General features: G+C 38.0%; 5 protein-coding genes across 13 annotated transcripts in view; 2 read left to right on the top strand and 3 right to left on the bottom strand.

Moving 5' to 3' along the window:
• Positions 1-6,007, top strand: part of LOC127938674 (NHS-like protein 1) — an 87,607-nt gene extending 81,600 nt beyond the window's left edge. For all 7 annotated transcript variants that reach the window (XM_052535460.1, XM_052535463.1, XM_052535462.1 and 4 more), the window contains 2 exons: positions 1,528-1,654; positions 4,070-6,007. In XM_052535460.1, coding sequence (XP_052391420.1) covers positions 1,528-1,654; positions 4,070-4,694 — 752 coding nt within the window. In that variant the 3' untranslated portion in view covers positions 4,695-6,007. The remainder of the gene's footprint in view (positions 1-1,527; positions 1,655-4,069) is intronic.
• Positions 6,008-8,991: 2,984 nt separating this feature from the next.
• Positions 8,992-11,609, bottom strand: LOC127938300 (heme-binding protein 2-like). Its single transcript, XM_052534815.1, has 5 exons — positions 11,442-11,609; positions 10,810-10,897; positions 10,475-10,610; positions 9,871-10,051; positions 8,992-9,559 (listed from the first exon to the last, which is right to left on the bottom strand). The coding sequence occupies exons 2-5, from the start codon at positions 10,882-10,884 to the stop codon at positions 9,379-9,381; spliced, it is 573 nt and encodes a 190-aa protein (XP_052390775.1). The 5' UTR covers positions 10,885-10,897; positions 11,442-11,609; the 3' UTR covers positions 8,992-9,378.
• Positions 11,610-12,626: 1,017 nt separating this feature from the next.
• On the bottom strand, positions 12,627-16,702 carry LOC127938298 (acetyl-CoA acetyltransferase, cytosolic). The gene is made up of 9 exons (XM_052534811.1): positions 16,514-16,702; positions 15,618-15,752; positions 15,327-15,508; positions 15,119-15,236; positions 14,883-15,026; positions 14,290-14,412; positions 14,032-14,186; positions 13,717-13,827; positions 12,627-13,418 (listed from the first exon to the last, which is right to left on the bottom strand). Exons 1-9 carry the CDS (start codon positions 16,638-16,640, stop codon positions 13,248-13,250), a joined length of 1,266 nt encoding a protein of 421 aa, XP_052390771.1. The 5' UTR covers positions 16,641-16,702; the 3' UTR covers positions 12,627-13,247.
• Positions 16,703-17,003: 301 nt separating this feature from the next.
• Positions 17,004-23,320, bottom strand: LOC127938299 (pre-mRNA-splicing regulator WTAP). Of its 3 annotated transcripts, none has more exons than XM_052534812.1 (8): positions 23,138-23,320; positions 22,309-22,346; positions 22,156-22,211; positions 22,004-22,062; positions 21,744-21,871; positions 20,898-21,076; positions 18,319-18,473; positions 17,004-18,204 (listed from the first exon to the last, which is right to left on the bottom strand). In XM_052534812.1, exons 2-8 carry the CDS (start codon positions 22,336-22,338, stop codon positions 17,555-17,557), a joined length of 1,257 nt encoding a protein of 418 aa, XP_052390772.1. In that variant the 5' UTR covers positions 22,339-22,346; positions 23,138-23,320; the 3' UTR covers positions 17,004-17,554. The 3 variants fall into 3 exon arrangements, with proteins under 3 accessions (XP_052390772.1, XP_052390773.1, XP_052390774.1); XM_052534813.1 differs by lacking the exon at positions 23,138-23,320 and adding an exon at positions 23,003-23,069; XM_052534814.1 differs by lacking the exon at positions 23,138-23,320 and adding an exon at positions 22,992-23,023.
• Positions 23,321-24,405: 1,085 nt separating this feature from the next.
• LOC127938019 (superoxide dismutase [Mn], mitochondrial) lies at positions 24,406-27,600 on the top strand. Its single transcript, XM_052534382.1, has 5 exons — positions 24,406-24,524; positions 25,340-25,542; positions 26,529-26,645; positions 26,783-26,962; positions 27,227-27,600. Exons 1-5 carry the CDS (start codon positions 24,496-24,498, stop codon positions 27,370-27,372), a joined length of 675 nt encoding a protein of 224 aa, XP_052390342.1. The 5' UTR covers positions 24,406-24,495; the 3' UTR covers positions 27,373-27,600.
• Positions 27,601-27,782: the final 182 nt, after the last annotated feature.

The following is a 27,782-nucleotide window of genomic DNA, read 5'->3' on the forward strand; positions in this document are numbered from 1 at the left end:
TGGATGACATTGTGATCTTAAGCTCAAAATTACATAAAGAGAGAGGATGAGATCAAGGGGGTGCATATTGGCACTTCAGCTTGTGTTAAAATAGCATTATAAAGAAAAAGAGACCTTGTGGATGAGTGTATCTGTGCATGTAAATCAATAGGTGTCTTATTTTGCTCACCTCCACCAATGGGTGAATCAGGGCTTAGAATGGGACAACACTGCAGCAGCCCTTTGGATTCAATACTTTTACTTCTCTCTCTCTCTTTGCCCAACTCTATCACTATATTCATTCTTACAGCCACCCATCCCCTCTCACCATCTGTCCCTTAGACTTTTGATTCTTTCATCCTCCATTACAATCTCATTCTCTTGTTTATTTCTCTCTTATTCTTCTATTGTTCATTCTTTAATTTATAGACTAGTTGTTTTGCATGCATGTTACATGACATGCCAAATGTAAATGAATAATAATCTTAATAAATTAAATATTTAAATAGTTATTTTTAAATAATGAATATATGACTACTGACACCAACTATACACAGACATCTCTTTAATATGGTAATCAAAGCAGAGGCTGTTTAAAGGTGTGCAGCTTACATATCTACTTTTTTTTAGGTATTTCTAAAGAAAACGTGCATGTCTTTTAAAATCGCCATTGTCACAGCGTTCACACTCTCTTCCCCTCACACTTCTAGTCAGAGTCAGGATAGAATGGGACAGCATTCCCTAGGGAGAGCCGTTTAAACGGGATGGGGAGGGGGTGGAGCTGACAGTGGGTATAGAAAAAGAGAAGTGAGGGAGGGGTAGGGAAGAGAGCCTGTAACGTGAGATCACCCTCAGCAGCTCAGGCAAGTGCAGATGTGAGATGAGAAGAGAGCAGAACAACTGAACTCTGGAAAGGTGGATACGACCATAACAATGTAAGATAATATTAAACTTACTGATTTTTACCGTCTTTATGCATATTATAATTGAAGAGCATGAAGCATATGTGTGTGCCCTTGGATTTATTGACAGCTGTATGTGTCTTGGTACTTTTGATTGACTCTTTAAAAATCTTGTGTTTTCTTATATTTTGCATAATACCATGTTCTAGCTCTACCAGTGTTTTAAATCTGCATAGAAGCGTTTCCTCTCTGTGCTTTGGATATTTTTGTTAGAGAAATTTGTCCAGACATGCCTATGCATTTTGGTGTACCAGTATTGAATTTTAGACTGCAGGGCATTTATGAGCAAGAGAGTATCACTTTGACAGCTGAGTTTGTTATTATAAAAGAACATTTACATTACATGTATGCATTTAGTAGCCTTGATACATTTGAGATGTTTTTGTATTCAAGGAATCAAACCCTATGAACTTCGTGTTGGAAGTGCTATACTTTATGATAGTAACACTGTGGTATTATAACAAGTCTTTCTCTCTCTCTCTCTCTCTCTCTCTCTCTCTCTCTCACTCTCTCACTCTCTCTCTCTCTCTTTCTATATATATACATATATATATTATATGAGTTTAATATATGAATGTTCTACCAGGTGAGGTGTTTGAGTCCAGCACACTGGACGTCTCTCAGTCTCCCAGCATCAACAGCGACAGCTGTGGGGACATGGTGACCCCCACACGGCCCCGCACCACAGAGGACCTCTTTGCTGTCATTCACAGGTAAATTCCCACAATACTTTGTTGTGAACCCTTTTCAAAGTCTGGTCTACTTCCTTTCCACTCCATCCCTCCCTCGTCCCATAAACCGCATTCATAATTTTAAAGCGAGCTGTCCTATCCAATCTCAGATACATTCATCAAAGATGGAGCGTGGAAGGAAAGCAGCTTGTAAGAGTAGAGCTTCCGTGGTCCCTGTCTGTCAGACTGAGAAATGCCCCAGGCTGAAGTATTAGCCCACTGGATGCCCATACATAGTTCGGCTGTGTAAAAAAATAAAAAAATAAAAGATGGATCTCTTCTAATTCCATTATAAAAACACTCGTAGCCTTACTGCAGTCCTTCACATAAAAAAATGCACCTGTGATGCACAGTGAATAGTGCATTATTTAAAATTCATTATGTTATGTTTGAGTTCACACAGCCGTACTACGTATGCAGGCTTGCTATAGTCCCGTGTAATGGGCAGGTTTTTAAAGTTCTTCAGCACATCACACAATTTCACTTGAGAGGATTTGGTTTCCTCTGCTACAGTGTGTGTGCGGCTTTGCTCTTCCTTCTGCTCTGGACTGCTGCAGTCTCACACAGACATTAGAGCAAAAGATATCCTTCAAATGGAAGACCAGTTTAGATGTAGTGTTACAGAGCACCAGATGCTATGTGCTCCATAAATCCTGCGGTTTGCCTGATGCCACTCTCAAAGCACTGAGCTTTAGATTAATCAAATAATAAAACTGGAGGAAAAGATAGATTACAACCATAGTGTACATAGGAATTATCTCAAGATTTGACCTGCTGTTTTCAAGGATTGTACACTGCAAAACAAAATAGGTATTTATTCAGTATTTTTCACATTTTCTAGTTCAAAATATAACAACATGCTTAAATCAAGATAAGCATCCATTTTGGTTAGAAATGAATCCTATTACAGTTACTAAAATAGTATGTTTTTTCTCTGCACCTTATGCAGTTTGGCTTTTCAAGTAAATTAATCTTGTTTTAATCATATATATATATATATATTTGCAATTATTATTATTATTATTATTATTATTTTAGATATTTATCTTGTTTAAAGGATTTGTTTAGGATATTTAGATTTTTTTTTCTCATATTTTTAGATATTGTATATCTGACCATTTCAACTCTTGCTTCCACATCCCTTGTAATTTTCCCACAATGTCGTATCTGTTGTTCTCTTCATCTTTGGTCTTTCCTGATCTTTTCTATACTCCTTCTCCTTCTCTTTGTTCAGCCTGGACCAGTTGAACATGAACACCCCCCAACATATGAGGTGCGGTCTGGCAAGTAATTAGCCGTTGGCAGTTCGTCTCATGATGATGCGAGTGGGATTAGCTCTATAATCTCCCAGCGCATCTCAGATTTGGGATGAATTTCTGCTTCATCCCACAGATAATCCCATGCTCCCTAATCTGCAGCAGTTATGCCATGCTAATGAATTTGATGTGATCCTGAGCATTCATTGACCCAAGGTCCCCCTTCTGGTTGGTTGGGTGAATGAACAGGCCTCCGGGTTAAAATGATGCTGGGCACTTTGCCCAGTTTGCTTTGTTGATTAAGCTTCCATTATGTCTGCACTTCCATAAAGTTGCAATGCTTGCAGTATTCGTCTTTGGTTTGGCGTTTAACACTGAATTTGTATTACAATCCCCCCCCCCCCCCAACAATCCCACTATTTTTATCCTGCATTAAGTTATTCCTGCATTTCCAATTTTGCAGTGAAGTTTTGGTTTGCTGGGGGCTAGAGTTTAATGAGAAAATGGAACAGAAATCATAGGGTATAGGCTCATCAAGACTGAAAAAATGAATCACAAAAAGCATTTTAGTTAAGCGTTAGTGCTGGCAGTAAAGTGGTAGCCCTGTCAACTTTTTTTTCTTTAAATAATAGTTTCATACACAAAAATATTTTTTGTTTGGACTAAATGAACTGATGTTCTCCCGCCTACTGTTTACTAATATAGCTAATATTTCATAAATATTTTTGGACCTTTGGTTTAGGGATGCATGATTTTAAAATGTTCAATTTTAAAACAATTGGTAAATTGACAATAATTAAACATTTGATACAATTTTAACTACATAAAAAAAAACTAAAGCCAGTTGTTTTAAATGCTGGAGTGAATTTAGGCATCACAGCATTATAACGTACAGTATTGTTACATAATTTGCTATATTGTTATTAAACTAATAGTGTGTTAAAGATTAACCTTAAGTGAGCTGTAGATGATGTCAAAGGTAATCTAAATGTAGAAGTAGAAGAAATGAACACAAATATCTTATATCTTCAGATGCTGTTGACTGATACTGAGATATTGTGCATTCCTCCTTTGGTTTTCATTGCTTTATTTCTGTTTTGATGAAACAACTTATCTGACAATACTTTATCTTTGTCTCTAGGTCAAAGCGGAAGGTTCTAGGGCGCAAGGAATCTGAAGAGGACCGTTCACAAGGTCCTTTATCCCCATCAGTCACCCCTTCAGGAATAGCCCCTGCCTTAACGTCCCCTGTGCCACGGCAAACGGGCTCCATCCAGCGCAGCCTGCGCAAATCCTCGACCAGCAGCGACACCTTCAAGGCCCTCCTGCTAAAGAAAGGCAGTCGCTCTGAGACCAGCTTCCGCATGTCTGCTGCAGAGATGCTGCGCAGCACCGACCCCAGATTTCACAGGGCTCACTCCCTCGACTCCTCATTTGATTCATCATCTCCAACAGGTGAGAGTCCCTGCTCTTCACCGGGCCGGAGCAAGAGGACGCCCGACGACTGGCTGCGCAATGACGGAATGTTCTCAACGTCCCCATCGTTAATCGGTTCCAAGTACGGCCGATCTCGCACGCCACCCTCCGCCGCCAGCAGCAAGTATAACGCCCGCAGCCGGATCCTCAGCAGCCCCATGACTGTTATTTGTGAGAGGGATGGAGAACTCACAGACTCTGAAGAACCATGCCCTGTTCCTCCTTCAAACATGCCCCTTCCCATTTCTAAAGACTCTAACAGCACTTTATGTGAGCAGAGCAGCAGCTAAAATACCAAACGGCCTCTTGGCAAAGGCAGAACGTCTTCTCGGCACCAGATATTGACTGAGGGCAGAGGACTCGAGAAGGTCTTGCCACCCGCTCATCCAGGCAGCGCTGCCTGATGTTGTAGTGTGGGCTAAGACTTGAGGATCGAAGTAGATCAAGCAGTCAGCTCAAGCAGTAAATGATATACTGCTGTATCTGCAGTTCTTCAGAAAAAGAAAAAAAAACAATGTAATCCAATTTGACCTTTTCGGAGAAAGCTCCGCTTTCAGTGGCAATACTAGATGCATCTTTCCAAATTTTAGCAATTAATTCTCTTATTTTGTTCAGCTTTTTATTTCCATTCTTCAGCAGTAACAGATTTGTGTGGGCTTGCTTTTTGGTGAAGCAGTAAAAGAAAGTTGTAATGAAGGAATTACTATGTGACTGCTTGTTCTGGCTGTAGTAGTTCAAGTTGATGGATGTTATGTCAGCGCCATGAGGTGCGTCACATTTCAAGCTTCACTCAGGCAGCTGTCAGCGCCTTACCGCTTGGGTACGCCGGTCTACAAAGACCAAGATAAAGAGCACACTGACCGATTCCGAAGACTGTCTTTCCGTACTTTTCAGACTATAGGAAGTGTCTGGAATGGAAAAGGAATTGTGGGCCGAGGGATTGGAGTAATGACGGCTTGTTTGTGTTTGGTTTATGGTGTGTAGGTTTGCACTGTTCATCGTCTTCTTTTATTTGTCACCTAAAAAGCATTGTGTCTGCGTTGGTTATTTTAAAGAGTTAATTCTTACTTGAAACAAATGACTTGTTTACTTGTAATTGTGTTGTTTACCAAAGAGTCAAATGGGACACTCTTAACTTAACAGCCTGAGTTCTGTTTTAACATCTAGCGAAAGTAATCGCTTAATTACTTATCCTCGAATGTTTTCTTTCGCAGTTTTATAATGTTTTTTTTTTTAATGTATATACCTACAGAAATGTTAAGTAACGCCTGGACTTATTTTCAAAGAATTTGTACATTTTAGAAACCTAGGAGTGGCTTCCTTTTGTAGAGTATTTATTTTACAAATAGCCAGAAAGTGGTTTGATATACTGTAGCTGGAGGTAGGCTTTTCGGGATGGAGGTGAAATTAGATGGGACAGATGTTGTGGTCAAGAGTCCAGATTCACCAGTCACAGAATTTCTGTTTTGGTCCTTCTCCCATCCTACCGATGTAAACGCAGATCTGTAAAGCAGAAGAAAGAATGATGGTTAAAGAGGAAGCAAGCTGCTAACTCTCAATAGTATGTCTCTGTAATAAAACATGGTGATATTTTACAATTTCCCATCTGTCTTGTTTCTGTCTTTTATTCACTGCCACCTGTCAGCCGCCAGCCCAAACCACAATCTCATCAGCACCGTCACCATGACATCCACAGCCGTACATCCACTCCAGAGGCTTTGCATGGTCATCAAGCCCTCTTTCTGTCTTACTGGCCATCACTTAAAGCTTGATACAGTGACCTGGACCAATATCGTATACAGATTGATCTTTATGGGTTCTATCCTCAATCCTTGTTTATGATTCGGCTGCAACAGAGAGATAGACGTTAGCCCCTTGTTTCTCCACATGCACGTCATCTTTTGTGCTGAGCTTGTGAACATGATATTCAAGAGTGTTTGGCCTTGTAGGATTTCTCTAGCTACTACCTGAAGTTATGTCCTTTATCAGATCAAGTACAACTTTTGCTAGCTCTTTTTAAATGACCAAAATAAATAGTAAATTCATGTCTTGTTTCTGTTCACACAACGAATAAATGTGTTGACTAAAATCGACATTATGCAATTTTACATAAAATAGTAAAGAGAGTTCCAAAAAAAAAAAATCTTACTTCCGCCAGCAGGTGGTGTTGTGTCTGGGTATGCATGTGCATATGGGGCCTGGTCTGATTGGGGGCCCACTGAGGGGAACCTTTTTATTAAAATGAGGGAACGAATTCCTAATTTGTGGCCACAGTAAATATGTGTGTGTGTGTTTATATATATATATATATATATATATATATATATATATATATATATATATATATATATATATATATACCTACTCAAAAAAAAATGTTTGTGGCGGTTAACTGACAGATTTATTACAATTTTTCAAGGTTTTATTTACATTTTTGAAATACTGATTTATCGATTACATGAGGCATTCTTAAAGATGTTATGATTTTTTTTCAACGTGTCTCTGATATTAATTCATGTTTTGGTGCTTAAAGCTGCAGTAGGGAACTTTTGACGCTCTAGCGGTTAATAAACAGAACTGCTTGCACAGCCGGAAGAACATCGCAGCCGGAACTACTTCTCTCTGTTTATGTCTATGAAGAATCACAAAGGTACTGGGTCACTCCGCTGGGTACCCCCGAAGCAATCTAAAATAGTCTGAATATAAACACTTATTATAGGTGCACCCTAGAGATTCAGGACAAGTTAAAAACACGGTTTGGAAAATGGATTCATGGTGTACTCGCTTATTACATACATTTTTCTACATTTTGAACACAAACAAAGTTACAGACCGCAGCTCTGATTGGTTATTTTTTACCGGGAGCGATGGAGTTTCTGCAAATGGCAATAGGACCAGTGGGAGGAGCCAGAGGAGCTTGATTTTTTTCACAGATTATCTGTCTCATATTCTACTGTCAGGACATAATGACAGGTTTAATAAATATGTAAAAAATATTTTTTTTTACAAAAGTTCCCTACAGCACCTTTAATTCATGTTTTAGTTGATTCACATGCCGCTTGAACTGAGGTGAATACTGTGATCTCACACCACATTAAAGAGTGGAAAAACACATTTATTTTGTTTCTTCATAAAATGGACAGAATGTAAAGGCTACAATTTGTGTTATATTAAAAAAAAGTCTGATAACAGGCACACAGCACAGCAAAAAAGTGAATCACCTGTGCGGTGCTAACCCAGGCTAATATCAGTCAGAAAGAGCTTTATTGCCAACTGTGCTTACACACACAAGGAATTTGTCTTGGTGGCAGAAGCTTCCAGTGCACAGACAGGTTGACAAGTGACAAGACTTAACTAAATTAAAATGAGTAATTTGTAAAAACACACAAAAGACAGTATAGTTTTGTGAGTTTTGCTTTTTATTTCAAACACTTTTTTTTAATAGTTTGATTAGTAGCCTACCTAGCTGTCATTGGTGTTTAGTACTGCAGTGTTTACAATGCTTGAAATAAACCTCTACAATGATACAAATTAAATTTAATAGTTTGTGTTATAAAATAGTATAAACTGCTAATATATTGAGGGGGAAAAAAAACTTGGTTCTACAGTGGTCATGAAACTGCAGATTTATTGTTTTAAAACATTTAAAAATTAGTATTTTAGTTATTTTAAAGGCACAATATGTACGATTTTCAACAACAACAAAAAACAAACAAACAACAACAACAACAAAAAACACTTGCACAGTGCATATCATATATTTCATTTAGTTGACGTTGCCCCAAATATTTCCAAGCATTTGTAAATCCAGAAGAAAAAAAAGTCCAAATTGAAATAATGGCTCCTCCTCGCCAATCAATGACGTAATATCCACACTATCCCCGGTTACCGCTTGTAACTATGGTAAAATACATAGACAAAAATGCCTCTGCAAAGTTAAACTAAATCCAATACGGCAATCGCGAGTAAAATGACATCAAATTAAAAGGGTAGACTGCAGCATTAAATTTAATCTTCTCAATGTTGCATCATGACTCTCTGCGTGTTTTACGCATTATAACCAATCACACATGTTTCTGTTAAGCTTATGAAGGCAGTGGCCAATCTAAGGCATCAAGCTGAGTCATCGCTGAAACCCAGTAGTTTTTGATTCAGTGCATGCGCTCACTGAATTCTGCTCTCTCGCGAATTCAATCATAAACGAGAAAGTGCTGATGTACACATGATGTATGACAAACTTTCATTCGTCAAACAGTGTATAGACAGTTTACATTGATTATAAGGAGAGTTTTTTGAGAGTGCTTAAAGCTAGACTTAAGTCAGTCATAGTGTTCACGTTAATGTTCTTTGTTCACTTTCTCTGTATAATTTATTCGCTGTTTGAATAACTTTGGAAGGAACATACATCTCCCATCGTTCCACTCTCCATAACGTCATCAAGCGTCGCCTCCGTTATTGTTTTGAAAATGCGACCTCTCGCGGAGAAAACTTACATATATTGTGATTTTGGACTAAACTGACAAAATACAAGTTCATAAAATTTAATTGTTCCCTTAAACGGTTAGAATCAATACAGAGTGCAATAGAAACATATCACAATACATATTTATTCAGATATTACAAAAAAAACAGATATTTCACAAGTTAGTGATTCAGTCAAGTACTTGTGCCTCTACAAACATAAGTGCTTTGAGACATTATTAGTGACAAAAACAGTCGATTAGAAATTAGCGCAACATTCTTTTTGTATGATTTCACAGTTAATTGTACTTACCTAAAGTATTATTTTTGCTGTAAAATATATTGGTCAGATTTACAATTAGTAGTGTTAAATTCTTTTATAAAAACATTCAGGCACTTGAGGTGTATAGTAAACAAAGCATCTGCACATAAACTATTGTTAAGTTCAAACAAACAGATTGACCTATTCTTCATTCACACCATAAGGCATGACCATTTGATCCTTAAGAGCTTTTATTCCCCATCTTTGATCAGCCACACCTCGTTCCTGCGGTTGGTCAGTTTGAAGGGGCTGTCATATCCCGCTCTGTAGAATGGGGCCTCCTTGAATTTCATCCCATCCCTCTTGAGGCTCTCTATCAGTGTCAGAAGCTCCACACGGCTGTTCTCGCTGTTAGCAAACCCTCCATAGGTCCTGCAAAAAACAAGGCCAAGCAAATGTGAAGCTATGATAACACAATTATTTTAAACCAGAGCTATGTAATATAGTTTTTCTGAGACACTTGGTTTTACCTGGTCTAAAATCCCTTGCAAAATAAACTGCCACTCTAAGAATTGGAGTCTAATACATTTTAATGTTTATAAAAGTAGTATCTTATGCTCAGCAAGACCAAATTTATTTGATTATAAAATAATAATAATAATAATAATAAAAAAAGTCAAAATAGTAATATTGTGAAATATTATTAAAATTGCATTTTGTTTTAATAAAAGACACAAACATACCTCACAAACAGCGTGACCTCTTGTCTGTTCTCAATGAAAACATCCGGATCTGTGGGTTTGGGTGGGTCAGCCTGATGTTCCTCAGGGATGAAGAAGGACACGGTGAAGGTGCTTTCACAAGCGGGTCCGGCACCAGGCTCAATCAGACAGGTCACTGGTGCAGTCATCTCCACCTTACAATCTGATACAGGACATACAGGGCAAGCACTTAAGTAAAGGAGTTGAAACATGCACAGATCTCAGTGTCTGAAATGTCTGCTAAAGTTATCTTGCAAATGCAATGTCATCCGGTGAATCATTAGCACAATTACTCTGTGGGAACACAACCTCCTACATGCTTTTTATTATTATAAAGGCATATTGAGGTGTGAATTATTGCAGTCATGTAGCTCACAGAAAACCATTTCCACATAACTGAATTTTGGCTTTGTGCATGAGGTGATTTCTCAGCTATGTGCTTATGTTATTTTCCACTGTATACGTGTTGTGTAATAAAAATGTCATAATCACAGGCCCAAAATGCAGAAATAATGGCTGAATGCTCTAATCTTGAATGCCTACTACTATCTGCTCTCTATCCACCTACAGGAACATGCCCACTTACTTTTGTCATTATTCCCCTGAATGTATTTGAAGAGTCTTCTGAAGCCTGTGCTAAAGGCCGGGTCCTGCTCCATGTCAGTCACAGCAGTGCTCACCCAGTTTGTTGTGTGGTAAGTGCGGACCTCATAGTCTTCACCCTAAAAAGCATATATTCATCAAATATGACTGGAAACAAATGAGCCATTAAACAATAATACAAGGTCTGCTTTAATCTAGACATGAGTTTAGGACTACATCAAGAACTAAGCATGATCCTTGCTAAGTAAAAAATGAACATATCCAAAGTCTGCGGTAAAGTCTGAAAGGTTTCTGGCAAAGTCATATGTACACACTAACCTTACTCTGTTGAGCAGTGAACTTTGGGTTCTGGAGTCCAGAAGAAAAAAATAATTGACCCATGGCTTTAAGCATCTTGACTGTAATGCTGTTCAAAATTAGAAACGGATTAATAAAGTTGCAAACTATTTAGAAAAAATACAATTTAGAAATGTCAAAATCAAAACTCCACACCTGACACCAGGTTAATGATTCCATATGTTTTACCTAAAATATCTGTCTATATCTATATGTGTCATTACGTGAAAAAAACGGGGATAATTATTTTTCCATACACCAATTCTGATACTCTGCCCATTTTAACATGATTATGACAATGCTGACAGTGCTATAGGAGATATTCTAGATGATAATTAAAAGTTAATACGACTTAAATCTATTAGTTTATGTTTTGACATTCTGTAAACGGTATTTTGTGCTGTTTTAGCGCGCAATACTGAGGAAAATAAACATTTTACAAATACAACATCATGATTAGCTCTCCCCCCTTACGCGACTCCAATAAAAAAATGCATATGAATGATTTATGGGCCACTTCTATTCATGAAGACAGTCCAAATTTTGTGCTGATGGTAAACTACCAGTAACGTATTATTACACACTTGTTAGATTTCAGTGATTTACAAACTTACCTGACCGCCGTTTAGTAGCATGTGACTAAGAACTAAGAGAAGCTCGCGCGCAGTATTTAATCGTCCGTCAGACAGGCGTGTTGTAACCTCTAGATAAAGAAAATACAGTCTCTGCTTAAGTAACGCCAGAGAATGTATAATATGGCGAGAAGTTTCACTCTCACTACACTTCCGGCTTCTGAACTGGTTGCAGGTTCATAGTATGGACGAGTGCAGAATGAATGGAGGTCAATGGCGGTATACCCCTCAAAATCCACTTTTCTCAAGATATAATTTTTGTCTAGTAATTTGAATGTTGTATCCTAAAGGAGATGCAAATAAATTAAACATTGCTGGGTGTTAGATTTTTTTTAGAGTCACTTATTTGCTTTAAAAATCTTTTAAAATGTCAATGACGTCATACACATTCACATTCATTAGCAGAATGCTAGCGTGTTATGGGCAAAAACAACTCAACCTGTAAGAAATTGAAAGGACATTAGTACTCGTTCATTCAATTTTCAACCTATAACCCATCTTGAATTTGCAAAACCTACAATCAGATCTGAGATTTCTCAACGGCAATCGGGTGAAAGGGACAAATTTAGCCGTCTAGCCCCATTGACTCCCATTCATTTTGCACTCATGGCGATCGCCCCCAGTGGAACTCTGGTGGTACTGCAACCAAAACTCGGTTCAAGAGTGGGAAGGCTCTCCGTACTGACTCGTTTTAAACTGTTTAGACTTCATGACAACAATCAGCTGTAGCACTCAACAGGGCAGGCCGAAAAAACAAACGACTGCCAGCGCCATCTGAGATTTGACGCCACCTACCGGTAACTCGATCAATTCTCCACGACGCTGTCACGTCTCACACAGTAAGGTGATAAATGAGGTAACATGAGGCTGACAAGGTCTGAGAGTAATCATCTCCTAAGATTCAATTTACAAATAATGCGTGATAATGCATGAGGTTAGTTTGTTTAATTAACTACCGCAATGAGAAATTTGGAAAATCTGCATGATTTACCAAAAAGTGGTCTAATTTACCTGTATGCACTGTAGGACACAGGGCTCTCCGTTAAAATCTTTATTAAGCAGTGAGATTAGGAGTACAACACAGACTAAATATGTAAACAGCTTTCCCCTGAGGTATAAATTAACATTTGGAGAGAGTATTAAAAGCAGACTATTGGAAGAACAGGACAGAGGCTAATTTTGTATTTTGGCACATTTGACATTTCTAAGACAGTTTTCTACTGCACAGTGTAGACAGGTCTAATTCTAAACACTAGGTCCCATTTCCATACTGCTGGAAACAGACTGATTCCATACAGCTGATGCATTAATACACACAGAACACACACCGTAACATTTTCATAATTCAATAAAATTATCGTTGATATGCTTGTGGACAGACCCAGATTTAATACCAATAAAAGCTGTAAAATAAGAGTAAATCAGCAACCATAGACGACTAAAACAGAAAAGGAATGTCTTAAAACCTGGTATGTAAGTACTCTTCTTTTACCATTAAAAAAAAACAAAAAAAACATTAGTATTAAGTGCAAAATGCCACTGTCTATGATGATACATTAGAGATGATTTCACCAGAATTGGCCAAATGTTAATTTTACCATAGATTCCCCTTCCTTTACGGTATATATAAGTACTGACTTGAGTAGGTAGTTGCTTTAGTCTCATTATAGCCTGTTAAGATTTAAAACATCTGTTTTAAATATATATGACCAACTGGATTCAAGGCCTGATTAGAAGCACACAATTACAGTTTGGAAGTCATCTGTCTATATCAGCAGTACACAACACTCATTTGCTCTCTACACACATGGCGATACCCATTCCACCACCTATACACAGTGAAGCGACCCCTTTCCGTCCCCCTGTCCTCTGAAGTGCATGAAGCAGGGTCACCAACACTCTACAGCCAGACATACCGAGAGGATGTCCGAGAGAGATCGCCCCTCCACACACATTCACCTGAGATGAAAGAAGTGTTCAATTATGCTGTGCACACATCCATATGTCAAATATATCACAAGGAGATGTTATAAATGACCAGCTGTAAACAAGAAAAGAACAGAAAAAATGAGGAAGATGAGTAACTGTCTACTGAGTAAATTATAATTTTTAACTTAGGCAAAGAGTTCATTTTAGTCATATCCATGTAGTCTGGTCACTGAAAGATAGCTTTAGTGAACACAGGTCAAGTGAGATGTACCTCTAATATTTGCAATAATGGTCAATGTTATTACCATGGCGTAAAGCTGCTACACACCTTATCAGGATTTAGACCAAGCTCCTTTACCACTGCAACGGACTGAGCAGCAAACGCTTCATTTATCTCAAACAGATCAACCTCATCCAGCTTCCACTCAGCTTTCTCAACCTGGTTAGAAAGCAGATTCAATTCAATTTAAAAACCAAGATATAGAATCATTATTACTAGTGCAAACCAAAAATAATAATAATAATAGTAATATTTTAACAATAAGTTTGCAAGGACTGTAGCAGAAAACACCTAAATTAATTAATTAGTAAACGTTTAAATTACGGATAAATTACGTGCTGCGATGACTCCACAGACACTCACAGCTTTCCTAATGGCTAGAATTGGTCCTGTGCCCATGACTGAAGGATCAAGGCCTGCCTGAGCCCAGGATGTGATGTGTGCCATTGGTTTTAAGCCCCGCCTGTGGGCCTCTGATTGGCTCATGAGAACAGTAGCTGCGGCCCCATCATTTATGCCTGTTAAACAAAAACCAATGGAATCAAAGCACTACTATCTGTATGCAGTGAAACTGACCCTTAAGTTACATCATAACTGAGTGTGAAAGATGTCACCATTTACCTGATGCATTGCCAGCTGTCACTGTACCGGAAGCATCCTTCACAAAACAGGGCTTCAGTTTGGACATAGCATCAATATTACTGCCATGCCGAGGAAACTCATCAGCTTTGACCTCGACTGGACCTGTTATGGTAATAAAGGGTTTATTTGAATTGATATTCAGTGTCATCAGAGATAAATACAAGCTTAAGGATATACAAAAAAATAATAATTAAATTTATGCTGTTCTTTTGATATTTCTATTCATAGAATCCTGAAAGAATTTAAAAGACTTTCACCAAAAATATTACGCAGTTTGACTGTTTTCAAAATTTATAATCATGAGAAATGTTTTTTAATCACTAAATCTGCATATTAGAATGAATTCTGGATCATGGCTCAAGCGACACTAATGACTGCTGGAAATTTAGCTTTGCCATCATATCTGTAAATCTTACAATTTAAAATACATTAAAAAAAGCAAACAGGCATTTTAAATTGTAATATTTTTCAATATTTTTTATATATCAAGAGACGTTTCTCAAAAACATTAAAAAAAATACTTTATTATAAAAAAAAAAAAATCATATTTCTAAACACAAAAAAAATCTTGCCTTTCCTAGAGGGAACAGTAACTGGCACAATCTCCTGGTCAAAATATCCAGCCTTCTGAGCTGCTTCAGTTCTGTTCTGGGACGTTACGGCAAACTGGTCCTGAGCCTCGCGGGACACCCCCCACTGCTTTGCCACATTCTCAGCTGCACAGACACATGACCAAAACTACATTATCTGGACTAATAAAGGACACAATCAAGGAAGGCAGTCTGTTTAAAAAAATAAAAATCAATACCTGTGACTCCCATGTGGTAATTGTTAAAGGCATCTGTGAGTCCATCAGTCAATATAGAGTCCTGCAAAGTAGCATCTCCCATCTTCACCCCTGACCTCATCTGCACTATATGAGGAGTCTGAAAGACAAAGTGTTGCTTGGTTATCATTACCGGTTCCTTAAAAATAGCAGAAGTGCTCTAACATGAGTGTCTTTACAGATGTCTTACCCGACTCATGCTCTCCATCCCTCCTGCTACTACTATAGTGGATTCTTTAGTCATGATGGACTGAGCACCAAGACACACAGCCTTCAGGCCAGATCCACAGACCATCTGACAGCTCCATGCTGGCACGGAGTATGGGATATCAGCACCAACACTTGACTGCCGAGCAGGATTCTGACCATGACCTAAAGTAAATGTAAAAGAGGACGATCAATTCCCTTTGAGTTACTGTCATTGATGAGTTCTGTATGTATATGGTGAATAGGCTAATGTATACTACATGTTGTGCTATACCTGCAGTGAGGACATGACCCATGATGACCTCTGAGACTTCTTCTGGCTTTACATTGGCTCTTTTCAGCACATCTTTGATGACTAATGTCCCTAGATCATGGAGAGGTATACTACTAAGGGCTCCATTGAATGATCCTGTCAATAAATTTAAAAAAAAAGAGCAAAAATATAGAATTTTTTATTTTAACTGAAAAATAATTTATGAAAGAAAAAAAGGCAAACAAAGCTATATTGCCCATATACCAGCGTTTGCTTTTTACCATATCAAAATCATTATAGAGCATGCATGTGTAAACAGACCATAAAAAGGAAAAGTTTTTATGTTATTTCTAATTTGCTAATTCTTTGCTCTTTGCTATTATTATCCTATTTAAATATTGGTACTGTTTCCATGATTAATACTTATAGGAAACAACATCATTTACGTAATGTGCAGAATTTTTTACATTATATATCAATGTATATAATTTGAATGATAAAGGATTAAAAAAAATAGCAATAAAATTTCTCCAGACCATGGCGCTACAATAAATGAACCAATCAGAACACGAGGACACTGGCGAGAACGCTGAGCAACCAATCAGAGCAGCTTTCCGTTTCTTTAGCACCATTGTGAGACACAACACTACTGCCGGATAGCTTGAGAGCATTAGCTAATTAAAATGAACAAATCAGACACATACTTTGACGATACACAACTGAACTAAACAGACTCTTTTTCATCATCGTCGTGCAGATTATTATCTGGTTAACTTGTTAACTCAGGAGTTAATGACACAGGAGAAGAAACTTTCTAGTATAATCTGTCAACAGGATACACTACAGTTCGCAGCTACATAGAGGTGCTCAGCATCGAATGGAAAAATATCATGACATGAGACATGAGATCAGTGTACCTATAGGAGTCCTCGCGGCAGAAACGATAACAATCGCATCCGTGTTCATCTTTGCTGTAATGCTGGATTTTCTCGGCAGATTCCTTGTTGTGTGTCCGGTAGGCTGGCTCTCTCTACATGCATACATATATACACAAGTTGTCCCAAGGAGCCTCCTACTTCAGGCGGTCTCATTCATTTGATAAGATAAAAGCTCGAAAGCATCATCACCGAGATCTGCTAGTCTGATGCACTGGATTTGCGCCATCTAATGGTGCGGATGGCTAACAAAATTAAGCAAAATGTTGCTTCTGCATAATGGATCTCATTAAAAATCTGTTTAATTAAAAAGCATCTTAACATCCAAAACATGTCAGAGATCACTTTACAGTCTCACTAAATACACAGATTTAATTGCATTTTCCTGCTTAGGAATTACAGTGAAAACATATTGATTAACAGATGTAATGGTTTGAATAGAGTTCATTCAAAGCAGAAAATCAAAGCAAGGTTTGAGTCATTAAAATTCTTTATTGATATTTGGTCAGTACATGAAAAGGATTGAAATAAGAATTTACCAAGATACATCTCAAACTACACACAAGTCAAACAAAATGTTTTCTCATGTAGAGGAAAAAAAGAAAAGTTCAACATCAGGAATCTAAGGACTCTCTGAACTGTCACCTTCAAGACTTAATTGAGCATTATGATACAACACATAGCTAAATGATTTCCGAGTTCTAACAAGCAAGCAAATGAACAGTACAGAACCAAATGTTTATATCTGACAGAAAAGGAGAGAGAAAAAAAAAATAGGTTTAAAAGTCATTCATAAAAAAAAAAAAAAAATGAATTCAAATATACAAACACAATTTTTCTTATTTTATAAACGTAATCAGCTTTGAACATGTCGCACTGTAATAGGTGGTGATGGAAGGTTGGGTAGAAAAACAAAAGTGATGCATTTGACCATTTCTCAAACAATAACTAACTGGCCTGAAGTGTGCAATTTCCTTGTTTATCATGACTTTAAAAAAAAAAAAAAACGTAACTATTAGACCGTTACAAAGACCCTGTGGAGGCACTGGAGGCGACTGTTGCTGCAGAGGAGTCCAGGCCATTCTGAGTGCTGTGCCGCATACCAGCAGTCCTGCTGCCTTTGGAGACAGCAGCGGCCTCATGGGAGTCAGCATTGGAGTCTGTATCGTTCGAGTGCTGGGTCACTGACGTCTCACTGCCCGTTGGTGAGTCCACGATCTCATAGCCCGCACTTAGTTGAGTCACATACCCTTCTCCACCCCTCTGGCTCACTGCAACTTCTGAGTGGTTGGAAAATTTCAACATGCCACCATGAGAGGGGCTGAAGACAGATGGTGATGGTGGGTAATCTTCATCTGCACTGATCGCTTCCCTATACAGACTGGCCCCAGATGCACCCCTCTGAGATGAGTTCCCGTTGGAGGGTCCGTTGGAAACCCTTCCGCAGTCTTTCACAACGTTTGAGCACGAGGCATTCGCAGATTCACTTTGTATGGGAGGTTCAGAGGCTGTTGAAGGTGAATTTCTGCTTGGACCAGATCCACTAGAAGTGCATTGGGAGTTCAACTGAGACAACTGCTGCCTGCTCTCCTTCAGCTGCTGTTGAAGAACCAGGATGGTGCTCTGCATGCCCTCCACTTCCTCATCTAACTGAATAATGAAGTCATTGAGCTCTGGACCCCAAAAAAGGCAAAGGTACAAAGAAAAAAGACAACAAAAATTGAGTTTAAGTTCCATGAAAACAAACCATAAATGGAGTTGGATGAATGGAGAAGGATTCTGCTCACCATCTTGACTGCTCTTGAGCTCTTCGCTGTACTTCTTCTGCAAGGCGAGCTCAGCCTCCAGCTGGGCGATGCGCCCCTGAGACAGCTGCCTGCCCAACTCCTGATTCTCCTGGATCAGCATGCGACATTTCGCCATCAGCTTCTTACCAGTCTGGCTGCAAGGGAAACAAGTCTAACATCACATCGTGAACATAGCCACTGCATTTACAAACTGGGTGGTAACATCAGCCAACCAGAAACCGCTTCCAACAAACTCTCCAACTGCCACACTGATAAAAACTGGTGACCAGCAAAAGATGTTTATATGCACTTAAGAAAATAGTGTAGTTTTGCAGAAAGCAGCATTCTGAAACTAGTAAAAGCGAACTAAGAGGTTTAACATGCCTGGATTTCTGCAAGAGATTAAGCCTTATGTGACAGGTTTCTCACAGCTTTTTAAAGAGTGCATGTGAGTGGCAAAGATAAGACGACTAAAAGTAACATAGTGGAGAAACCCAATTACCAATTGTGCCACATGTATATGCGGTTTAAAAATGCACTGCTAACACAGCACATGTAAACGCAATGACATTTGGGCAGCTCTCTTGCAATAAGCAGTTTCCTGGTGTGCATGTAAACAGTCAACGACAATCAAGAAAATCAACTAACAGTTCAAACAATTCTGGGAAGAGATAGTTGAAGTTATCAGACCAAATCAACTTAAACCAACAAGTGCAATACATCTGAACAGATCTAGTATGGTAGCATTCCAATAGGCCATTGAACAAGTTGCTAAAACCAAGTTTCATTTTAAAATCTAAAAGCAGAGATAAACACAGATCCAATGAGAGTACCTACCTGTTAGTCTAAACACTGCTATGAGCAACCAAGCAATAATTGCATCAATTGAGACTTAAATGTTATTTAGAATGGTCTTGTACTAAATTACAAGGTTAAAAAAAAAGTGCTTGAAACTTTCCAGACAATAGGTAACTCAATTTCTTGTATTATCATTGAATTGATAAAATAACTGAAAAGGCAGAGCACTTCATTTAATTCAGCAGCATATTTAGGGGTAGGTAAATGCAACCCACATTTACTTGAAAACTCTGCAGTCTGTACTGTATTGATATACTGCATAAAGATGTTTTCACTTTGAATTTAGTGGTCACTAGGTTGCTTTGGTGCCAAATAAAGCAAGATAGTAATAGCAAGATAGCTACTGACCTCAAACTAATTGAACTGGAATTCAGAGAAAATGCAGGTATTTAACATTACAAGTAGTTTGAGGTCAAATATAGATCTCCTTAAACTGGTTCACCATCTTTCCTAGACAACCTGCTGCTAACCTCCAATGAAATCTCTGACGAATTACATAATGTCACTTTAAAGCAGACAATATTTCAAAAAAAGATTTTCAAAAAAAATTGCCTTACCCCAAGTTGTTTTAATAGATTTGCAAAGGAGAAGCTCAAACTACTTCTGAATCACTTAGATGGTAAATAGAACTTTAACATAAAAATGTAATCGCTATAAAATATCTACGGAGCAAAAAAACCCTGCAATAGACTTAGACGTGACCAGAGAAAAATGAACTAAATAACTGAATAAAAGGTGGATTAGAAAAGGTACACATGAATACAAATTATTATACACAAACATTTAAACAGCTTGAATAATTTTCTCTAACACACATTTGCATTCACATTGAAAAAACAACAATTAGGTTTGCATCTGCAGCAGCGCAACAGCCAATTTAAGAAGATTACCAAATCGCTCAATTCATTTGGACCACACTGCTGTAAATGCAAGGTGCATTTCCAGAGCAAAAACAAAGTATAATATTACGAACACAAAAAAAAGAAGAAGAAAAGGTTTGAAACACCGTACCGTATGTCGCACCTGTGAGATGAACATTTACCAAAGTCTCTGCAGATCAGAAAGTCCCCCAAAGTCTTATCTCATAACAAAGGCTTCTGCCCCAAAGTCTTAAGATTGCTTAACTCCTCCCCATTTCATTGCATCACACTACATTCACACCTCCCTGTGTTACAGTCTAGATTCTTAACCAGAGTCTCAAAGTTTAAATGGGGGAATATTCCTCTGCAACACATTTAGTAGGGCCATGTCATGTTTTAAATGTTCAATCAGTGATCTTTAAGCTACAGTTCAATCAGCTCCAGAGCCAACGCTTTGCTCAAGTCTTTCATATGCCGCCTTTTTTGTTACAGGAAGCTTTCTAACATGGGCTGGAAGGGGGGCGTTTCCGACGTGACCACCTCTTCAGGAACAGTCCCGATTCCTTCAGGCTTCTGTACCATGAGGGGTGTAGGGGAGAGAGAAAGCTGAAACAAAAGTGTCACCTGACCAAAACTGTTGTGTTTTGTTCTGATTTTACATTACGGTATTTGTAATAGCAGGGCAATATGAAAGAAAAATGTCTTTTGTTCTGAGCTTTGGCTTTAAAGTCTGAGTCTCGTTGCGAGCAAAACATTTCAGTCTTCCCCCACCATTATCTGCACTCCTGCAGAGGACAAGGTGGGGGGTGAATCAGGAAAGTCTTGACTTTTTGTTTGGAGGGGGGAGTTATTTTAGTTTACCTATCAGGTGTAAATTTCCAGGCACTCAGTTCATTTTGGGCTTGCTCCAGTTTGTCTTTAGTCTGTTCCAGTTCAGCCTTCATTTTGAGGAAAAATAAGTTGATGGCTGGGTCCACCATGGAGGTTCTCAGCTGAGCCGCGCTCGGTTGCTGGACTTGCTTCAGGTACTGGATTTGGGTCTGCAAGGTAAGAGAAACCATTAAAATCTCAGCATTTAAAAAAAATGACCAATATCAAGTCAATGAAGGCATGTGATGACCAGTTTTTAAAAATGGACTCTTTAGCTTTGAAGCTAGTATACTATTAAGTAATGGTTTCAGAAAACAACTACTAATAACTACACACACACACACACACACACACGTATAACAATTATAACAATGTAACTTTAATAAATAAAAAAGGTTAAAACTTCAAACTTTTCAGAGCAACACATTAACCTTCAACAACTGTCAAAATGAACATGACTGATGCCGGACTGGGAAAATTGCGCGTGAAGGTGCACTATCCAACATTCTCCGATAACATGCATTTGCTGTTCTTTTGCTCTTTTTGTCTGCTGTTCCCATGTTTAAGTGCAGAAAACAATATTCCAACTTCTGTGTCCATACAACAACTTTGATGAATCACAGTGAGAATTTGCATGATAAACATTCGGATATACATTTGACTGAATAAAACAGTAGCTATTAATCAGTACAAGTCAAGTACAAGTCCACTTTTATTGATACACTACATCCACAAGCTGTGGAACATCTACTACGCTCCATATCATTAAAGCAAACTGACCCATTTCCTTCAAGTAGTGAGCATAAAGCAGAAGGAAAAAAGCAACATAGTACTTACTGTACACTCTTGCATTTCCTGCTCTTTAGTAGCAAGCCTCATCACCAGAATGTTCTCCCTGCGAGCGGATTCCTGCTGTTGTTGCTTCAACTTTTCCTCAGACTCTTTCAGGCCTGTCACATCATTGGCTGCAGACATGTCAACATGAAAGAGAGGCATTAGTTATTTTCTGCACAGCATAAAACCAAGTCTAATACTCTTGGCTTTAGTGAACCACTCAAGACTTAATTATTCAGAACATCTGTGACGTGCAAACTTACAGTTTAAATCAGCATATTTTGTCTCAAGCATCTGGACATATGCTTCATGCTGTTTCCACCTACACCCGGGAAAAAACACATCAGCATTACCATCTGTAAAGCCTCAAAATACACACTCTTAAAACTTATTGCACAACAGAATGGCTAAACACCTTGTGCACAGCTCCTCTCGAGTCAGGGTCTTCATGTCAGATTCACTAAGGCGAACCTGCAATGACAAAAAAAAGGAAATAAAGACTTAAAAAGAGACCATGTTGGTGGAAAGCGACACATATAATCAGATTAGACTGCGACAATGAGCTCACCTTCTTCAGGAGAGGTTCTTCATTGGTCATTCTGATCTCTGTGAAAGACAGAAGCGAACAGATCAAGCATACAGTGAATGCACACGACTCAAATATATGCACAGATTACGAGCAGTAATATGAAGCAAAGACCTAGAGACAGTAGCGTGGATTTCACACGCCTACACATGAGCTATTACAAATGTAGGCCACCAGGCGAGAGATTCGCTCGTTTTTACATAATCGCAGGGGAAGAACTTGTCTGTCTGTTACGTCTAGTCTTCGCAGTCGTGCATTTAAAAGGCAAAAGATAGTAAAAACGCAACAAAAATAGAGAAAAAAAAATGCTTGAAAACGAAACTGTTTCACTAACCGAGAAATTACACGGGCTCACTGCTCAAACATTTCATGCATCTTCGTCTCTACATTTAACATTTATAGAAACGAAATAGCAACACAGTCTTATTGGCCTCCATAACATTTTAACGGTTAGCTTAACTTCGTGCAAATCAACATTGACAACAATAAGCTTATCTTCTAGGGAAAACGAGATCGCCTTGAAGAGTTGACATGCTAAACGCTTCCCGCTGCAAACAAGCGCGACATTCTGATTCAATCTCATGAAGCTCGTATCTGTCGGGGAAAACATGAAGCTTACGTAGCCAATAACACAAGATCGTCTTAATATAAAGTCAATAAATTACCGCCAATAGACCTTTGAGTAATAAAAATGTGCGGCGCCTTCTTGGAGCAGTTTCGCTGCCACAAAATGGCGGAGAAGGAAGAGGCTCTCCTTCCCCGAGAAGCAGTACTTTATCTGAAAAGAGAAAATATAACCATTAACACTTACCAGACCCGATTCAACTCGACCGGAATGACGCGTATTTCTTCCAATACGAGATCTGAAGCTGTTATGTTTAATTATGAGTTTCTCTGGAGGAGGAAAAGCTACGTTCTTTATTTAGGCGAAGGGGAGGAGAGTCCGTCCGCCATGACCAGCGTGTGCGCGATGTTCAGCCGCACAGCATCAGCGAGCTGGCGCGAGCGCGGAGGGGGAGGAGCATGTGTTGCCATGTTGCCGCTGGAGTAAGAAAGCGGGTCATAAGTGGGGGGGGAAAAAAAAAATAAAACATTTTCAAAACAAAGTTGAAAACTGGGTATAATATAGTTTCTTACAAATGAGCAGAAATCTGACCAAAAATTGGCTGAGTAAGGACAACTCCAAAATAACTTAAAAAAGGTTTTCTGTATGTAGACCATGTGCATAGTGTACCAATATCACAGTTAAATCTGTTTACAAGGAAAAAGTTGCAAATATTTATGAGGTAATTTCCAGATTTTATGCCATATCAAACCATCAACACAGCTATTCCAGAAAGTTACAACAGGAGGTCTAGAGACAACATCCCTTGGTTTTTTCACTTATGACGTCATTCCATAAGGAATACTATTTGATTAATTTATTAGTGTTGCTGGCAAACTTTCGTATTCATAAATGCAAATACGAAAATAATAAACCATTGTTTCTTATTTTGAAATCAGAAATTAAGCAATACCTAAAATCTATTTACAATCTGATAAACAAGAAAGCTGTTAAGTGTATTAATGTATGTAAACATTTCCATATTTGTATGTAATTATTATTTTAATTTTTTTAATTGTAATTTTGTATTTCTTTTTCTTTGTGTTCAGCCCTTGGCTACTGTAAAATGTGTAATTTTAGTGATTCAATAAAAAATAAAAAAATAAAGAAAGAAAGCGTGTCTCCATCAACTAAGAGTTAAACAGAATATACACAAACTTAAATAAGGAGCATGTGAGTGACACTGTGTTGCTATGTTGCAGCTGTAGTACGGAAGCTATTTGTTTCAGTGACTACTCACTATAATAGCAAGGCCTAGAATGACTAGCTGAATTATACCAATTGGCACAGAGGGTGTACCGTCTGTAACTTAAATAAATCTCGCTCATCTAGATATATAAACTAATTTTCTTTTTAAACCCACTGATCGTATATTACTCTCACAGATAATGTTTAATATGTTGTCCATCTGATTGTCCATCAATGAGAAAAATATTTATATTTTTTCGCATGACCCCTATTTTGAAATAATGGTACCTTCTAGTCCAAGTTGAAGTTGAAATTCAAGGGCAGGCTTAGGTCTGTTCAGTCAGTGCATGTGTCGCTGTGTGACGGACTAGACGAGCATGCTGTGTAGAGTCGGATATGTCCGCAGGTAAAGATAAAGTCTGAATCAACTCTCGTATTGTATTCAGCTAACGTTGACTGTATAAACAGGCATTTTTTAATTACTAAATCGATGGCGGTATGAATAAACTGCGCACTTTTATGTGTTTGGTAGAGTGACCAGGCTAACAGCGTCAAACTATAATAGTTTGCTTAATTGATATTGCGAGTGCAGTTTTAATCAGTAGTATGGAAAATATGGGATGAAATTAGACTCAAAATGATTAATAGATGCACGCAAAAATATAGATTTTTACAAATGTGTATGTGTAGAATTTGTGTACATGAAGTTACATTGAGCTGCTGTCGATTTGAGACTGCCAAACAACAGCTTAGCTTGTTGTTTAACCATCAATGAATGTGTACAGCTAGATTCTTATTGAACTAACCATACAAACCTGTTGGGACAATAATAATTATATTAAACTTTATCAGAAGACATGTGATCAAATCAGCCTAACTGTAGCTTTGTTGGAAACAAGCATACTATAAATTATATATTACACCTAAAATATTATAATTTTAACCTCTTAACTAACCCCTTTTATTGTGGGAAGGAAATGTTTTTAAAAACCTATATTAAAATGAATAAATCCCTGGACCCCAGTTTGAAAAGCTTTATTCTGGTCACCTGACTGCTGCCATGTAACAACAATCCTGTAGGAGCTCGCCACAGTAATCCAACATATCTTGCAACATATCCAACATACCCTGCCAAAATATTGCATCACATTTATTGCAATGTTTATTTACTTCATACATTAAATTATTTAATCGCTTTTTATTTCCTGTTGCTGATTCCAGGTGTGCTGCCACCCTGAACCCCATCTTGGGTGCTGTGGCCTCCAGACGGAAGCACACACTGCCTGACCTCCCATATGACTATGGTGCACTTGAGCCGCACATCTGTGCTGAGATTATGCAGCTTCACCACAGCAAGCACCATGCAACTTATGTCAACAACCTCAATGTCACTGAGGAGAAATATCAAGAGGCACTGGCCAAGGGTAAGTTCAAATGAGATTGCTTTGTAAATGATTGGGCCTGGTTTACACTCCACATTATAATTGTATTTATTTATTTATTCATTTTTTGTTTCCTTCACGATTGTTGTCAGACAGGACAGTGGGATTCTAGGTATAAAATTACACTGCTCAACACCAACAAACTACTTTGGACTTTGATCTGGCTGCTCAATCACTTCACAATCTTTAACGTTCCATAATGAAATGGTACTGCACAAATTCCAGAAAACTTATCCCCTATTCTTAGGGATATTTTGCTGGGAAAAGAAAAAAAAGTCTGTTGTAGCTGGACAAAAAAAGATTTGATAGGAAAATTATAAGTGAACTTTCTTCAGGTGACGCCCTGTCAGGCGCAGCAGTCATTCTATTCTACATCACTCACCAATCAAATAAGGCTTTGACAGCCGCCCAAAATGATCATTCAGCGCACATAAGGTAAACGTTTTGCAAACGTTTTTTAGAAAAATAAAAACAGGTCGACGAATCGATGCGCATATTTTGCGTTGACGTATTTTTTGCGTCGATGTCATCGATGACCTCGATGCGTTGACCCAGCCCTAATAACTAGTAACATAAAATTATATATAATGAAATGTATTATATAAATTATTCATTATATATATATATATATATATATATATATGTATGTATGTATAAACAATAGAACATACTTTTTTTACTAAGACTTAAACTAAAATTCAAATGAGAACTGAAAAAATTTAATAATTAAGCTGATTCAAAATGTTAAATACTAGATAAGCATATAAATAATAATAAAATTAGACCGTTACATACACCTCATTCCTTCAATCATTTAAAATGTAGGCCAGTATATGTCTGATAAAAGGTTTAGTAGTGGCAATATAAATGTTAGTTTACATTTACAAAATTCTAAGGACTTGAAATTTTATCTGAATTGTCTTCATTGCATATAACATGTATTTAGGTTTGACCTTGCTGTGTTACAGGTGATGTGATAACTCAAGTCTCCCTTCAGCCTGCTTTGAAATTTAACGGTGGTGGCCATATTAATCATACCATATTCTGGACAAATCTGTCACCAAATGGTGGAGGAGAACCACAAGGTAGGAGTCACTCTTCTTGAACTGTTTTGTGTATTATACACATGAATAGATGTTGAACATATTCGTACTGCTATTTCATTCGTCATTTATGAAGCATATAGTTGTATGTGATAAATATTTGAACTTTATTTATACAGGTGAGCTGTTGGAAGCCATTAAGCGTGACTTTGGCTCATTTCAGAAGATGAAGGAGAAGATATCAGCTGCCACAGTGGCCGTTCAGGGCTCAGGATGGGGCTGGCTGGGCTTTGATAAGGACAGTGGAAGACTGAGGATTGCTGCTTGTTCTAACCAAGACCCTTTGCAGGGCACTACAGGTAAATCTGCCACAATGAATGGTAGAGAACAGATCTATTTTGGTAGTTTACACTGTCATTTTTCAAACCCTCTTAACAAGTCCCTCAGTAAATACCCCAAAAAAAGCTTTGACTTATTCACAAGAGTAATCCATAGATCTGTATATCCAACAGATGTATGTGTTTAAGGTAAAGCAATGGTCTGGTAGACTGCAGGGAGAACTAAATAATCTGTTTTTATAGCCTTTAAACTTTAATATTGTCTCTTTCCCTTTTAAATTTGAGGTCTCACCCCATTACTTGGGATAGATGTCTGGGAGCATGCATACTATCTCCAGTACAAGAATGTTAGACCGGACTATGTTAAGGCCATCTGGAATGTTGTGAACTGGGAGAATGTCAGCGAGCGTTTACAAGCTGCCAAGAAATAAATTGCACCACACTTGGGGAAAGCAACACAGTGTCCATTAAGACCTTCGAAGCACACAAATAGACCACATTACAACCACCAAACCTAATTGAGACTCCAGAGAGGTGGTAAGATTCTTGACTAGTTCGTTTTGCATTCAGGACTGTGCATTGAAACTCATAGCTTGATTATCGTTATATGTACGTTCATGCTTTCAGTACATTACAATTAAAAGGTTATATGAAAATCATCTTTGTTGTGTTTTCTTGATATTACTAATATAAAATGAATAGTATTTATTAAAATGTACATTTTAGCAGATGCTTGTATCCAAAGCGACTTACTGTGCATTCATGCTATAATTTTTTTTTTTTGACCAGTATGTGTGTTCCCTGGGAATTGAACCCAAGACCTTTTGCACTGCTGACATAA

Source organism: Carassius gibelio, chromosome A20 (assembly GCF_023724105.1).
Source record: "Carassius gibelio isolate Cgi1373 ecotype wild population from Czech Republic chromosome A20, carGib1.2-hapl.c, whole genome shotgun sequence".
In the NCBI taxonomy this organism is placed as follows: domain Eukaryota; kingdom Metazoa; phylum Chordata; class Actinopteri; order Cypriniformes; family Cyprinidae; genus Carassius; species Carassius gibelio.